Here is a 16,688-nt window from a genome sequence, read left to right on the forward strand (position 1 = left end):
CTGCCAAGTCCACTAATCTTCCTGATGCTGTTCTAGTACTTGTGTACAATTTCACTCCCTTCTATTGGTATTTCACCAGTGAATTCTACCCTCATCATGTAAGCCCGATCCTCCATATATTTCACATGACTTGAGTATTGCACTTCTTTGTAAAGGCACAAGAAGAATGAAAATATGCTCATGATATTTAATCCCCAGTCCATCTAGCTAACAAGCAGTCCTTAGCACTGCAGAGAATGTACAAGGACAATGTTGTATCTATGAACAGCAATACATTAGAAACAAACCAATGCAAGTCCAGACCCTCTAGGATGTAAGGATTTTACCTGAACAAAATTATAAGTAGCTGGATTATCATCTTATGACTACATCACCTCTCAGAGGAAAAGAATTTTAAAGTTACTGGTTTATTTGTGATTACAGCCCAAACAGATAGATACATGTGTTGACATATAAAAAAAAGTCAGGAAGTAACAGATCCAAGTTCCCTACTCCCCTTTCAAAAGAAAGACCTGTATTCCACCACCTCCTTTTTTTCTTTTAAACTTTACCTCCATACTGTGTATTTCAACCAGAGCTGGCTGTCCTTCTGAAGGCAGGTTTGGCAGCACTTTTATTAAGAAGCCCCCAGGACCAAACCTAGCACAGATATGAGGCACTGAAAATTTCTCAGGCGTTGAGGGCCTTAAAGGTGCTGAAATAGGAAGAAAAGACAAAATAAGAACAAGTAACATGTCTTGTAACTAAGTAAACTTGCTGATGTATTTATCCAATTCAGTAATCCTGCAGTATTAAGCGGAAAAAACCCTGCTAATCAATTCATCTGAACTTTATAAGCAACAATTAATCAGTACCATTATAGTACCAAAGATCTTCTGAAGATTTGCAACAACAAGAACAAAACTAGACTATAGAACTCCAAAATCCACTTATTTTTTCAATGCAGGGGCTTTGACTGTATCAGACACATTTCTGTGATCTCTGTACAAATATATGATGCATCTTCAAAGAGCTAAGGATATACTTCAACATACTCTGGAAAAATTTTTGCAAATTTACAAATGGAAGTATGCAGTATTTAATAGCAAACACTCTCTAGCTACTATTGTTCTGTGATGTACCTAGGATTCAGCAAGCAATTTATCTTTACACTGAAACAAAAACTTATTCATGTGCACATACACTGTAAAACAGTATTTGTTTTCCTGTTAATGGGCTCAATGAAAACATGAAAGATACATGAGATACATCTCATACACTACAAATACTAACAGAAGTGCAAACTACTACTGGTAGACAACCTCACAAGCACAGTCCCTTCCCTCCTCCTTCCCCCATGGTGTCAATACCTTGTTCTACAGCTGACCATCCAGTTTCAGTTGGGTAGCCATAATCTGCAAAGGGCTGTTGTCCATCAAAGTTAGCAGCATATCCGCCATATGGATAATCTGTGTGGAGCGACACTGCCTGCGCAGTAGTTTCATACGTATTAGCCGTTAGATCATGATTACTCCTATACAGCTGGCTCTAAATAGATCATATTAGTAATTGTTAGCAGAGAGGGTGAAGTTACACAAAGCAAGCAATACTGCAAGCATGACTCAGGACAGTAAGCATTCTCCCCCAGCTTCAATTTTTTATACTGTTCATAAACCAGGCTTACTACACCACTGTATTTGAGGAAACTACCCTGCAAGACAGCTGCAGCAACAGGATATAGAATATAATTAATATATCCTAGTGTTCTCTCTCAGGGTTTTTACTACCACTTGATCTGTTCATATTCAAGTATGTTCAGTTCTCTCACGACAGAGTATCTATGTGCTTGTGTGACTAATAACTTTATAAAATGAGTTACAGGTTCAAGTGTTGCTGTATCAGCAACTATGGATGAGAATCAATGTCCACCTCTGCTGCAACACTTTGACAGAAAAATCTCAACCGAATAAACCTGATGAATGCCTAAGTGACTTCAGGTGCCTAAAGATTAATGCCTAAATGATCTCCAATACTACTTCCAATATTACTAAATAAATTGAAGTTCAGACTAGAAAACCACCTAAACTTCCAAGAAACATGATGAATCATCACTATAGCTAAAATGGCACATTCCACTAGCAAAGACTGTACCTCAAAAATTACCCAAATATTGTGTGTTTTTCAGGTATTTGTACTTAGGGCATAAGTAGATGAGTAATCAGTTAGATTTGGGGTTTGCTTTTAAAGTCAAAATAGCATCATACAAATATGGAGTTAGTAATTCCATAATATTCAGTAATAGCATTCATGCTTGTAATGAGAAAAATGACATAACACTGAAAGCCAGACACATTATCAACTACAGCCAAGCACAGTAAGGGCAGAGTTCTCACAAACAGCAAATGGATTCAGTAGAGGTAATTTTCCATTTCTGTGTGTGTGGCAACTTGCACAGCTGAGTGCTGATTTTGGTTAAAGTTCTCTTGACAACTGTGATAAATATTAAGTTCAAAACTGTATTACAAAACAGCCTTAACTTACAGAATAAAAGTCTTCAAATACATATTCCCCAAGTTAAACCTAGCAATACATTTCCATATTTCTAATGTTTCACCCACACCTAACAGAGAAAGACCCAACTCGGCTGAAAGAATACTTGATGTGACTATTTGAAACTCACTTGTTGAGAGCGAGAGCTGAAACTACTCTGGTGACTGTGAACACTGCGGGAGCTACGGAGACTGTGACCAGAATGCTCGCTGTGGACACTGCGTCTGTCAAATTCATCACCATAAGGATCTCTATGGGGTTCAGACTCATCATCAAAACTTCCAGTAAAACGAGGATCGTATCTCCAGTTATCTTCATATCGGTCCTGTCTGAAGAACAAAGAAACATACAAAGCAAAAATGAACACAGCCACCCATATTCCTGAGAGAAGTGACTTCACTGCATACCTGGCAAGAAGAAAACTGCACCTAACTTCATAAGAGCTTTTAGATTATTTCCTAGATTGAGGTTTTTATTTCAGTAAACAAACTGAACTTTTTTAAAGAAGTTCATCCGGAATATTCAAGATTGAGACCAACATCATACCAAAGTCTGTTCTAGGAAAACCCACAAAATGTTCATCACCCAATCTGAAAACAAGTCCTACTGTCTTAAATCCTTTTAAGAGTGATGTCACAGTTCATCTGTTTTTTTCTGTGACCTATGTTAAAGCTACAGAAAGGACTAGCAGCATGGATCTATGAAATGTGTAATATTGCATTTTAAATAGTCTGTTACAGGATGCATCTGCACTCCTAGAAAATACCAAGAGGATTTTACTTACAAAGTTGCATGATACCCGGAAATTCTGATGCCTGATACAAGTATCACAACAGTTCATAAATTTTTAAGGCTTTGGGGCAGAACTTCAGCAAATAAAATTGTATTCCTGTTAGTACACAAGCAAAGCCTCAGACTTTGCCTTAACAATTACTGTCATAACTTAATTTTCTGGTGACACATTTGACTATGAGGGACTCAGCCGTGAAGAAAATAATACCAGATTCTCTGCCTTTGCTCAGAGACACACACTAGATCTCTGATCACCATCAGCACCTAGGCCCCATGCTGCCCTAGATCTGGAAAGAGCATTGAGAGAACATGGATCGAATGGACAAACCTGTTGCCATATGGATACGCTTCTCTCTTCTGGTAAGGGTTGTGTTCAGCGTCATACCAATACCTCTGATCATAACCTCTAGGATCTCTGTATCTGGGGTCATATGCTGATGAGTAACGATCCCAGCGACTTGGATCTTTGGAAAATGAAAATAAATGGTTTAGGTACTGGAAGCCGTTGTCTATAACCTTTTTCTAGTCCTTTAATTATATACTGATTTGGTCCTGAAGCACACAGCAAAACCACAATAATGTACTTAAAGCTACATAAATACATCCACTAATTTTTAGTTGAAAAAAAAGAACGCACTCAAAAAAAAAAAACCAAACCAAACCAAAATTAAAAAATCCATTTCACACCTGTCAGAGAAACATGGTTACTCTAGTTAGCTACATACTGTTCAGGGGACAGTGTTTACCATCAGACAGATCTTTTCTAACATCTTTAAAACTCAATCATAACATGATAGTAACTCAACAAATATTAACAGAATCTTTATGATCAGTCTTCAGAGTGTCACGCTAAATGTCTCAGGATGTGGACAGATGTTGCTTAAAACCCTCCCAGGCACTATACAAACAATCATCTTCAGATTACCAACGCCAGTATCTCTCCGTGAGCATTCACGTAATTAGGGACAAAACAAAATTCTAGTCATGAGACAATTTTTGTTTACACCCACCTAATATTTACTTTAGAAGTTTGCCTGCAGGTTACACACCAAGGATACACCTCAGTGAATGACAGGCTTGCAACACACTGAAGAAAACTACTCTGCAGACACAATGGTGTGCTTTCCCAATGGAAAGGCAAATTGAAGGCTGGTAGTGAAGAAAAAACTTAGCTTATTTTCTGTTCAACACTTCTACTGAATAAAAAACATACACGAAGGATGGCATGGCATTAATAACTGAACTAGGCCCAAAGATCAACCTTCAGTAAGTATAACTTTATTTTTGCTGGTTGTAGAAAGGATATTAGTTTTATCAATATGGAAAAAATATTGTAATTCTCTGATCTTAAAGTTCCTCTTCCTCATAAACTTAAGCCTGCAATTTTCTATAGAAAAATTTAGAGTTCATTTTGACACCTTACCTCCATAATCATATGAGTTTGGGTAATAGCCTGGATAATAATCACTCCATCCACTTTTTGCATAATAATCTTCACTGTACCCTTGTCTGAAAGAAAGCACAGATGTATAAAAACTTACTCCTCCTTCAATCTCTCCAGTTTCATATTTAAAATAATTCATTTACAGGAAATCAAGGAATTGTAAAATTAAGACTTTACAAACCAATATACCACTAAATTGTTGTGTGACATAAAAAGTTGACAGCCCTTACTATACAATAATTTGGTGATTTTTATAAACTGATGTGGTGATAACTTTAATCACTTACAGACAATTATTCACAAGAACTACTGCTATAATTAGCACCCTTCGAACCATCTCAATAGAGAATTCAGTTACTTAACATGTAATGAAATAATTGCTCCCTCAGCTTTAACAATGTTTTGTTATACATCTTATGGTGATGAAAAGAGGACTACAGTTTGGAGAAGAGGTTACGAAAATGGGTCAGGACATGAACTAGCACTCTCATAGATAATTCTGAACAGAGGGTTTCAGCCTCCGGGTCTGCTATTGTGGCATCTGTCACCACCATTAAAATACAGTCAGAAAAGAACCAAAACAAAACATACTACACCCTTCTTTGGGTACCAGGCCAAAGAACTTGATGCTGAATCACCTTGTTTGACTCGGAGCTGATGCCTATCTGTGGCTGTCAAGCACACAGAACACTAACATCGTAAGGATAGCACTACCACAATCCCAATGCTTTCTTTTAATTCTGCACTCAGTTTGTTTCTCAATTTCAGCCTTTCAGTAGATGCAGTAATGTTTTGAATGTTAGCACATCTGTACACTTAATACTTGAGTGAATAAATGAGATAGCACTGAGATTCAATTGTAACACAACACATCACTACACAACTAACTCCAGGCATCTTCTAGGTTATTACCCTTCTCGGAAGGCTTGGATGGCCAGTAGCGTGTACGAAAGGCTTGTTTTTCATTTGAGCGAATACAGAGAACTGAATAGAAAAAAATACTCATTTACAGAGCCCATGTTAGAATACTGATTGTCCAAATGAATAGAACAAGCACAAGAATCTGTCCAACACCAACACATCAAAGTAACTCAGTGTATATACAAAAGATAATTAGAACACTTTTGATGGAAAATTAAAGATGTGGCCATTACATGAAAAACCATGAGCCTTTATTATATGCCATTTTTAGGACATCATCCCACAATTTCTGAAAAAAGCCAGAAGATGAATGTTAGTTGAAAAATGTAGTGTGTCTACATATATGTACATACATGTACATATATGAGTATGTATATACACGTATCCTTGTATCTACACATGCGTAGACATTCACGATCACACATTATGTATACACACACTCATAGGAGGTAAAGATATTTGATGCCCATGTGGAATGCTGGGAACTTTCATGCTCCTCTACAACTGATCACACAACTGATAGTGCAAACTCCAAAGTGGCCAGGCAAGTCAAGTGATGCTCCTCCTCGGAACTGTGGGAAGTTTGCTAACATAGCACCTACCTCTGCAGAGGAGGAGTTTTGATCTTATCAGATCAGGTTTATCCACCCAACCAATCTTCTCATTCTCCTTCAGAAAGATGTTACTCCACTCCCCTCCCCAAAGAAAGATTACAAAGCTACATCACTAATACTGGTACATTAAGGACAAGTTTCAGACATGCTATCTCACTGACTTTGCCACTCGTAGGCTCTGCTGCCCTGCAGTACCATACCACAGTCCACATCCGACTGCACTGTCACATCACACATCGACACTGACAGAGCTACTAGTAATGAGCTTTGATCTGCCCAATGACACCTGTAGGAATTTCAACCTCTTATAAAAATAGTATGTAAGAAGAGTACACACCAGGAAGCGCTACTAGAGGTTATCATCTCAGTACAAGATCTTACAGGGCACTTAGCTTTTATCATCATCCTAAGTGAATCCATCATATGTTGCTACAGCCATTTTTTTTTTTGTACTCAAGGCCAAGATACGCCTCCTGTAATCCTCTGGAGGTGGTAGGCAAAATGTTATGGTTTTAATTTGAAGACTGCCCCATGAGTGAACTACCACCAACAACAGACAAATACTACAATGGTTTCATAATTTCCAGACAGATAACTGGGGTTCTCTCTCGGAAACCTGCAAACCCACCCACCAGTTAATACAACAGTAATATTCTGTCATTAATTTGAAGGTCATATAAACCGCTTGTGCAATAATCATCAGAAAGCAGTAATCCCTGGAAGGTAATTTGCTGCCTCTTGCTTGAGAAATACTAGATTTAATTTCTGCCTTTTCTTTAACATTTGCAAGTAGCATCTGAACACATTGCTTCTCTCTCTCAAATACTTTGTTTCATATAATCAGACAGACCAAGGCTTTTAAGTTTTCCTAATTCATATGTTAACTGCATCAAAACCTGTAGTGAAGTCAGCAGGTGAAACATGCCCACATACCACCTTTGTTACATGGACCACAGTTTGGGAGTTTTGAGAAGGCTTATCCATACAGTTGAAATAATCATCAGACAAATTAGCCTGACACAGCACCAGGATATTTTCACTTGATTCACCATCTTTCCTGAACACCTGAAACACCGCATATCAGTAGACTACATCTATGCTTGCAAGGCAAATCCCAGACCAATGTTTAAAACTGCCACTTATTAACAGAACTAGGGGCCACTGCTGAGGTGCCAGCCAGAAACTAAACTAGTAGAGATTAACAGACCCAAGGCCTACACTGCTCTTTCATAGCACACGTGAAAAACCGCTAACCTCAACACCGAGTCCACCGCAGTGCATGGCAGAAAAGCCAGCAACCACCCAGAGAACTGAATGGAAGGAGTAATATGCCTTTAGCAACAGAAAAGACTGTGGAATTGTATCCTTTTCAGATGTGGCATTTGATACCATCCGTTCCTATGGCAGCACACAATGAGTTTTTGAACTTCCTCACTGTGGCTTATGCTATAAAACTTCAACAGGCATCATTACACTCACTGCTTCAGGGTATACCAGATCTTTACTCAATTTAGGAACTGCATACCTAGAAGAAGGCCTGTCAGAGCAGTGACTAGCTCTGGAACTAGGACGTTCAGGTTCAGAATACCGATAATTCCCAGGCTCCATATAAGCAGTGCTGGTGCTATCATAGTGTCTGTACCGTGGGTCGTACTGTCCATAGCTATCCTCCTAGAAGAGATTGACATGTAAGGTAAAAGGCTTCCCACCTCCAAGAATAAACCTTTAAAAACAAACAAATCACCATACACACCACAACTGTGATATCTGAAGAAATGCAGACCAACAGACTACAGTACAGTTTTCAGTATCTGTTGAGGCAAGTTATGTTCAAGTCTATTAATTTCCTAAACTTCAGAAAAAAATATTATGCCTGGACTAAAGGCAGTTCAACCACTATGTTGACCACTCTGCTAAACTGTCAATGATTCAGGCAGAGGATGGGAACCAAATCTGAACACCTGGGCAGCAAAGACAGTTAAAACTGCCAATTTTTTCCAAAGAACCAAATAAATTGCTATCGGCTGACATCTGTGCCAAATGGAATTGTTATTAGCAACTACTTTAAGTTTTTATAATCTTTGTAATTTAAGTTTTGTTACTGCTATCTGGATTTTCCGTACAATTAAATACTTAACATGAATGCTATACTGAATGTTGATCATGACACAACTCGTAATTCAAAGATGAAAATTACTAATATATACTGAGGGGGGAGGAAGGGAAAAATAAAAATTTACCATGTAATAAAGATGAGCCGCTGTTCTGGGGTCTGCAGGAGGATAAGGTGGTGGATATGGAGACTGGTAAGCATCGTAAGGATGTCTGTAGTAGTAGTAAGGGTTCTGGGGTGGACCAAAGGCATCCTGAGGAGTCTGAGGCAGGGGTGGACGCTGCAGGTCTTGTTGCACATTTGGTATGACTGACTGACTGGTGCTGGTAGAAGGGGCTGCAGAAGCTGGAGCACCCGATGGCTGTCCAGATGTTGGTTGCTTATCAGGACTCATCTGATCATACCTTGTCAGCTGCGGTGGACTCGCCTCTTGGGGACCCACAGGCTGAGGATGGTTACTCAGCACCTGGTTCTCATGCTGCTGTGACGCCTGCATGGCTTTGGTCCCTGTGGCAAACTGGTAGTTTGAAGGAACTGAGGACTGCCCAGAAGATGGTGGTTGCTGCATCTGAGCTGCCTGCATTTGTGGTTGAGGTGGCAATGCTCCCTGTATAGCTCTGTCTGATACAGCCTGATGCTGTACATCTTTTGTCACCTGTTGATAGAAATGTTGTTTGTCATGCATCTCAGGACCCACCTGACCAGCACTACCAGCTGACTGTTGAGGATATACTGGATCACCAGAAAGTGACTGATTATGCACCTGTACAGAATTACTTGCACTGCTTTTCTCCAACATCCGTGATACTGTGAAGTCGAGCACTCCAGCAGCTTCTTCTTTGCTATTTGAATGATTTGCAGAATTATTAGCCTGTACTACAGAATTAACAGGGAGGACTAGTGCACTTCCACTAGGGAGAATCGTCCCAGGAGAAACGGATGAGTTAGACCCTGGCTTGCTAGCAAATTCAGGAACAAAACCTTCCATATTAACATTCTTTTGCCCTTCTGGAGCCAAATTAAGTGGAGTTTTCATAAGCAAGTTTGCAGGCTGATTAGAAGCAGTATCAGAGGAATTAACAGGGCTTTGTAATAAATTATGTTTTAACAGATTAGTATTTGGAAGTGCATTAACTAACAGAGATCCAACTTGCATCACAGGTAATGGCACATTTTCCCCAGAAATGATCCCACCAGCGTGTGAAGTTTGGGGACCCACTGCAGGCTTGTCCCCAACCCCAGAGTCCTTCATTGGCTGATTGTTTTCATTGCTGCTTAGCTGATTAGATAAAGAAATAGAAAAATTAATTGGCTGAGCCAAGTTATAGCTTTGATTAGGCTGAGCAATCAGGATAGGTTGATTTTGCAAAGACTCCGTAGGTGGAGAAGACAACAAACTTGCATAACCAGAACTTGCCTGAGACTGAAGTGCCTCCTCTTCTCCCATTTTGGGAGGATTCTCAAGATTTTCAGAAGATATATTTCCATCTTGGGAAAGTGGCACAGCAATAGTCCCTGGTTTACTCGGCTGCTGATGAGACAGGCCTTCTTCTGGTGGCTGAATGACTTCTACGGTTTGTTTGGCAGGGACGTACACTGCAGGAGCAGCAGGAGCTAGAAGAACATTTCCCCCAAAATTAGGTAACTCATTATGAGCCCACAAAGTTGTTGCTGGGCTATCACACTTCTTAACTGCTCCCTGAGCTCTTGTCGAGGACCTTCTCTCAGATACTGATTGTATGTTCTCCATAACAGGTCCAGAGTGCAACATATTTCCAGCTTCGCCAGTGACTGCAAGAGGCTGTGGGTGTACCTGAGGCATGAAAATAGTTTCCAGATTATCTGGTGGCTGTTCAAGATTGCCAGGGGACGCAGCTGGCACAGCTGTATTCTTCTTGATATTCTTTTGGTTTGAGTGGTTCTCTCTTAATTCAACCACCATCTTTGCTTGGTCAATCTCCGCGGGTTTTATACCAACTCCATGGGACCTCACAGGTTCAAAGGAACTATTTGCACTTGTCTGAAATACTCCTGTAGGCTTAGGAGGACTTGGAGTTGGAGGCTGGGATAGATTACCATGGTAGTTCTTGCCCAGGTTTAACTCACTTGAATCACCTCCCAAAGGAGAGGAGTCAATCTGTTTAAAGAAGCTAGCAGAAGATTCTTCATCAGGCTTCCCGCTTTCTTGCTGAATAAACGTACCGACTTGCTCTTGAGGTCTTGCTGAGCTAGAGGCGCTCCTATGGCTAATGTTGCTATAGTTTGAAGATACACTATCTGGTCGGACAGGATGAGGTAATGAGTCAGGTGCCTCCAAATTTGGTCCTCCTTCAGCATGGCTCACAACTGCATTCTTTGGAAGCATCTGACCTGGAAACGAACCGTATCTGTACAGATCAGGACCAGCAGCCGGGGATGAAGCGCTGATATTTTGTGGTTCACTTGGCAGCACTTCTTGATTCTGAATGCACTCCAGGTTCTCAACATTTTCATACTGTGACCCACCATTCCCAGATGTATCACCTATACGTGCCTTGTCATCACAAACAAACATAGAGTGCTTAGCGGCCTGTGCGTCCTGACGACTTACAATTTTTGGAAAGTACTGGACATCCATTCCTTTTTGTACCATCTCATTGGCTGAACCTGTACCAATCTGCGCCTGAGAGAGAACATTAGTTGCAACCCGCTGAGGATGCACTGGCTGGTGACATAAGGACGTCGAATTTGGCTGACAAGCATCAAACTCCGTTTTCTCACCTATGTAATTTTTTTCAGATGAAAGTATTTCTTCATTTTCTGCTTCATCTCCTTTGAAAAACATGGAGAGAGTTCCCGGATCTCGATCTGTGGGAATAAGTCTATTTGATGTTTCAGACATATCTGGAGACTGGGTTTTGGGGTTATTTTCCTGAGCTGTGGGAATGATAAAACTGGGGTCCTGCGATGGTGGCTGTGGGTAGAACTGTTCCTGGTACGGTTGACTTAACCAAGCATTAGTCATTTCTGCGTTCTGCCTAAATGCATTTCCAGGCTGGATGCTGTTCATGTGATGATTGCTATTTGCAGAGCCATTTTTCCCATTCTTTTCACAACCAATGGATAAAGGCGGTTGCATGCTATTTTGTGGAATACCTTGGTGTACAGAACCCTGCTGTAAATTTGTCTGTGGAGAAGGATGAGAAGCGCCAACAGAAGACTGAGAAACGTTATGAACGTCAATCTGAGAAGACAGCTCAGGATAGGGCACAAAATTTCGAACCAGAGACTGCAGGTTACCCTGAACAGGCCTCCACTGAGACATAGGCTGCTGAGGTGGGGGAGGGAAGAGTGCTGTTGGACTGGGCCCTGACGGAACATCATTTGGATCTCTGCTAACATCCTGTCTGCTTCCAGGTTTGTTTGACGCAGACACCATTCCAGGGTGCACACTGAAAGAATTTTCAACTGCTGCTCCTGTATTATAATGCAATGGTACTGCAGGCCCACGGAGTCCAAGATCTGCATTTGGATGCACTTCTGCAGTACTATTTATACCATATCCTGGGGACGGTGAAGAAATCGGAACATTAGAAAACGTACTGGTATTTATTCCTGGTTGAGACACAGGAGCTGATAAAGACGTATGCGGTCCATGAGGATTGTCCCCTGCACGTGACTGTGAAGGATGCACAACAGCTGGCTGTGGAAACACTGCTGGGGAAGAACTTTGCATAACCAACGCATTGCCCTTGGATGGATTATCAAAAGGGGAACCCTGTGGAGTTTGTCTGCCAAATGCAAAAGGGTCTGTCACAGGCTGCACCGGGGCAGCTGTTGCATTTGCTCGTTTACTGAGCGAGCTGTTTCTCCAGTACATGTTCCGAGCAATGCCTGCAGGAGGTGGAGCTGCGGCTCCTGCTGGAACAGTCTGTGGAGGCTGCTGCATGATGGCCTTCTAGCAGGGTCAGATGCTAGATGACAAACTGGTAGTGGTTGCCGTAGATAGATTCCTTCTTCTGCCCTGTTGAGGTAAAACAGATGACAAGTCAGTTTCCTAGCTCACAGTACATGCAACACTTAGGCAATTTTTATTTTAGAAACAAAATTACTCCAAGAACTCGAAGTAGAAAATACCTCTCTTCTCCAGGATGCGTAAGAAATTTACACACAACACTGTATTTCTAAATCCAAGTCCAATGTTAATGAAGTTTAATGCTGTGTGGTAACAATGCACATTATTTAACAACTGTATTAACAAATAGCTCCAAGTAAGAGTAATTAAATACAATTCAGTCCTGTATAAATGTTAAAATCTCAGACTGTTAAAGCACCAATGGTATTATACTATTATATTTCCCAAAATTTGTTTTAAGCAGAAGTATGCATCATAGACAAGACACAGCAGCAGTCATCCTACAACAGAACCTGCAAGCTGGCAAGCTCAATTTAATTATAAAGAGTTTAAGAAATTATTATCTAACTAATTCTGTCAGAGACAATCTTCAGCTCTGTTGTTCTGTGTGAATAGATCTTTTCACAGGTAAGATGAAAAGCATGCATCTCAAGGAAGATTTCATCAATTGTTATTCCCCTCAACAGAACACAATCTATTTTTGTTTTAATAAAGAAAACAGTGTGTAGGACAGTAACAAGGTTACTTATTTTGAGAAAGGCAACTGGGTTTTTGTCATAAATATTCTCTCTTCTAGATGAATGTTGTATAGTAGTAAAACAGTATTTAAGAATTTAAAAGACAATGAACTCCCCCCACCTATTAACTAATCCATGTACTTGCTTTAACACTAGTGGGACTCTGGCACAGTATCAGAGTTACAGCTATATTTCAGGACGGAAAGGACAGGCAGAGAAGCATTCCAACTCTGTCAGCAAGAACTCCAAACAGTATCAGTAAGGAATTTGGTACACTGTAAGATTAGTATATTAATCAGGAACACGTATTTTTCAGTTTTATCACCCCTTAACAATCTGGGGAGGAGGGAACTTGACAAAACTAGAGGAGTTGTTCAGTACTTGTCCAGTTCAGTTCAGTGAAGCTTTAGCAACACATGATAGTCTTGTTTTCTAATAGTACACAACAAATGTGGTTTATATCATGTAGAGTGAAGTACCCATGGAAATTGTTTCGTATCAGATGTACTTCTGTTTATAGAAGACAGAAAAAAGCTGTGCAATTGTCAGTTGGTTTTAGTGTTGTTTTTTTTGTTTGTTTGTTTGTTTTTTTTTAAGATTCAGCATCTTGTCTGTAAGAGTAATAAAATGGGAAGCCAGAAAAGTCAGATGTTTGTAATCAAGCCAAAATTTTAATAGCTATAACAAAGTTCAAATGCAAAATACTTCTGGTTTCTGATTAACAAAAAATACATACCGAGTGAGCACTACATAACTACATATATTTCATAAAGATTTATAACTAAAAAAATCCAGTAAAAAGCATACTGACTGGTACCACAGCATGATCTATACAGACTTTATCAGACATCAGTACAACTTACCCTAGGGAAAAATCTCTTCTACCCATCACTGCAGAATCCAACAGTCCTATGTGTAATCCAGGTCCCTCATTCAGAAGGCCTCAGCCAACAGTGTCCCTCAATTTCTCCCTCTGTATCCATATATTTCACAACCATATCTTAAGTCTTTGTAAATTTGTTAAAATTTGTGTTATGTTAAAATGGGAAAGACCACCAGAAACTGACTTCAACAGAAAGTTTCACGTATTACTCGCATTTGTCTTCAACATTCTTTTTAAAACACAGCTGCCTGTTGAATTCCTATCAAGGAATACTTACAAAGAAGTTTTAGTGCTTTGCAATCTTTTCTCCTATTACGATACAGAGGTGAAGGTTTTCCAGCTGGTCGTGCTTACTGCCAAACATGTTACCAGGAAACCCTGCCTAAACACCCACCTCGGTTTCCACAGGCTTAAGAAACCCCAGGCTGTTCTGGACATCCCCATTTATTTTTCATCAAGTTCTTTACTGTATTAACCTAACTGCAAAAACTCCTCCCTCCCCTCCAAATAAACTAGTGTTTTTGTGCAAGATGCTGCAAAGCGGGAAGAAAAAAAAAAGCTAATTAAAATTTCTGCCAAGACAGTTACCACTTGGAAAGCACTAACTTAACTAAACAACATACTGGTATCTACCTAATAGTTCTGTTGTTATTAGAGAAGTTGTTTCTGAAATACAGTTGAGCACAAAAGCCAACTGTTTTTACAACCTAACTACCCACTTCCAAATTTCTAGTGTGGACTTCATTCCTTACAGTGGCTTATCAGATGTACACAAAGAAAAAAAAAAACCTAATACTTTACCACATTTTTCTAACAAACAGTAACAGTAATTAGCTAATTAAAATAAGTGTGGAGTTCTACTTTAAAGTGCTGGCTTGCCATTCCTGTACCAAGATCTCTAATGTTGCATTAGAGAAGTTCAATACGAGGATATCAGATTTCTTACAGAAGTGAAGTTAATATTAACAGACTGCCCACAGCATGTAAGATTTGAAGAATTAAGTCCAAATACAATGAACGTGCCCATGTCAAGTAATTTAAACAGAAGATAACAACTCTGTGATACGGATCCTCCCTGCCCCCAATACAGTATTAACAGAAATGCTGATTTTAAGAAATTTATAAATGACAAATAACTAAGTTAAGAGAAATCCATCTCTGCTTTATCTAGTTTGGAAATTCTTAACTTTCAGCGGCTTTATTAATACATAATGCAGAGCAGCCTGCTAAACATTAGTCACCAGAGATAACAACTGAAGAAGGTATTTCCAGGCACGCCAAGAAAATGTTACCAAAGAGGAGAAAAAAAAAAAAAAAACAACAGATTAAAACTACCCTCTAGACAAGGCCATCAATAAATTTCACCTGATGAGCTCTACAGCCATGATTAAACTCCTCTGTGAAAATTTATCTTCGTGAAAGAATTTGGGTGGAATTAGTTTAATCCTATCTCCAAGGGATATAAGCTAAATAAATTACTCTTAAACAAGAATATAAGTATGCCCACAAAGCAAGTTACCGAATACTAATATTAATTCTCATGTGTACCTGGATACATATATACATACACATTTGCACACACACATGCATGTAATAACAAATAACATGTTCACATACACAAATTCTTAACAATTAGAACAAAGTGAATAAAAAAACCCCACTGCAATCCTGAAGACAAAAATAGATGAAAAATAAGATTCGCATCTTTAAATAAGGCTTTGGGATACCAGCTTTTCAGATTTTTTTTTCCATACAGACAGCTTCACATCTGCACACATGTGGATCACACTCAGACTGAACACATTCTACATTTTCAGTACTGCTGAGAGCTTCCTACCAGCTTTCTCCTAAATGGCCACCATAGTTACAAGCGTTATTAAGCAAAAAGAGCTCTTTGGGAATCCAAAGCATGGAGTTTAATGTTATTGACAGAGAGCAGCCGCATAAAACATTCCCATTTATTTTCTAAGGGAGACTGACTACCAGTCCATCACAACAGCAGGTCCTGAACACTCTCAGGCAACTGTACTACTGAGTCAGCACCAGTTGCTACTCCAATAAAGCACAGACCTCTGACACTTGACAAGTCGACAAAACAACCCTGAGTTGTAAGAAGTATTATGTCTTGTGAAAGGAAATGCGTGATAGCTAACGTCAGGCGACACTTTTGACGGCAGGATCTCTCTTCTCCTCTCCCCCAGCCCATGAAATATTACTCGTACCGCCTGCAGTGCGTGCGCCTGTCCCACCGCGGCACTCGAAGGGACCCAAACCCACCCCCAATCCCGCACGGAAAAGCCGCCGCGGCAGCGCTTCGCCCCTCCTGGCGGCACCGCACACCTGTCCCCCGACCGGCACCGGGGGCCGAGCCCCGGGACCGTCAGCGACCCGCCGCAGCCTCCCGGCGCTGCGACAGGCGGCCCCGGGCGCCGCCCCCCGCGCCGAGCCCCGGCGGGCAGCCCCAAGCGCGCCGGGGGGGCCACCGGCTGCCGCCGGCTGCAGGGCCCGCACCGCAGGCCCCGCGCTGAGCCCACCCGCGGATCCCGAGCCCACCCGGGGATCCTCCCCCCCCCCCCCACGCTGCCCCTTTCCCTCCTCCGCCGTGGCAGCGCCCCGTCCCGCCCCGCGGTACCTGCGCGGCTCCCCCGCGCCGAGTCGCGGCCCCTCAGCAGCGGGCGCCGCCCCCCCTCACGGCCGCAGCACCGGCCCCCTCGGCCGCCATCTTGGAACATCCGGCTCGCGGAGTTCCGCCGCCGCCGC

At 41.0% G+C, this 16,688-nt stretch overlaps 1 protein-coding gene across 5 annotated transcripts in view; it reads right to left on the reverse strand.

Moving 5' to 3' along the window:
• SEC16A (SEC16 homolog A, endoplasmic reticulum export factor) overlaps window positions 1–16,688 on the reverse strand; it is a 31,014-nt gene extending 14,326 nt beyond the window's left edge. For 3 of the 5 annotated variants that reach the window (XM_042786929.1, XM_042786930.1, XM_042786928.1), the window contains exons 1-8: window positions 16,561–16,688; window positions 8,541–12,416; window positions 7,826–7,971; window positions 4,745–4,830; window positions 3,650–3,785; window positions 2,660–2,858; window positions 1,350–1,527; window positions 552–694 (exon numbers count right to left, since the gene is read on the reverse strand). In XM_042786929.1, coding sequence (XP_042642863.1) covers window positions 552–694; window positions 1,350–1,527; window positions 2,660–2,858; window positions 3,650–3,785; window positions 4,745–4,830; window positions 7,826–7,971; window positions 8,541–12,341 — 4,689 coding nt within the window. In that variant the 5' untranslated portion in view covers window positions 12,342–12,416; window positions 16,561–16,688. The remainder of the gene's footprint in view (window positions 1–551; window positions 695–1,349; window positions 1,528–2,659; window positions 2,859–3,649; window positions 3,786–4,744; window positions 4,831–7,825; window positions 7,972–8,540; window positions 12,417–16,560) is intronic. The other 2 variants (XM_042786933.1, XM_042786931.1) reach the window with 2 other exon arrangements.

Source organism: Tyto alba, unplaced genomic scaffold (genome assembly GCF_018691265.1).
Source record: "Tyto alba isolate M040663 unplaced genomic scaffold, T.alba_DEE_v4.0 Super-Scaffold_11, whole genome shotgun sequence".
Lineage (NCBI taxonomy): Eukaryota > Metazoa > Chordata > Aves > Strigiformes > Tytonidae > Tyto > Tyto alba.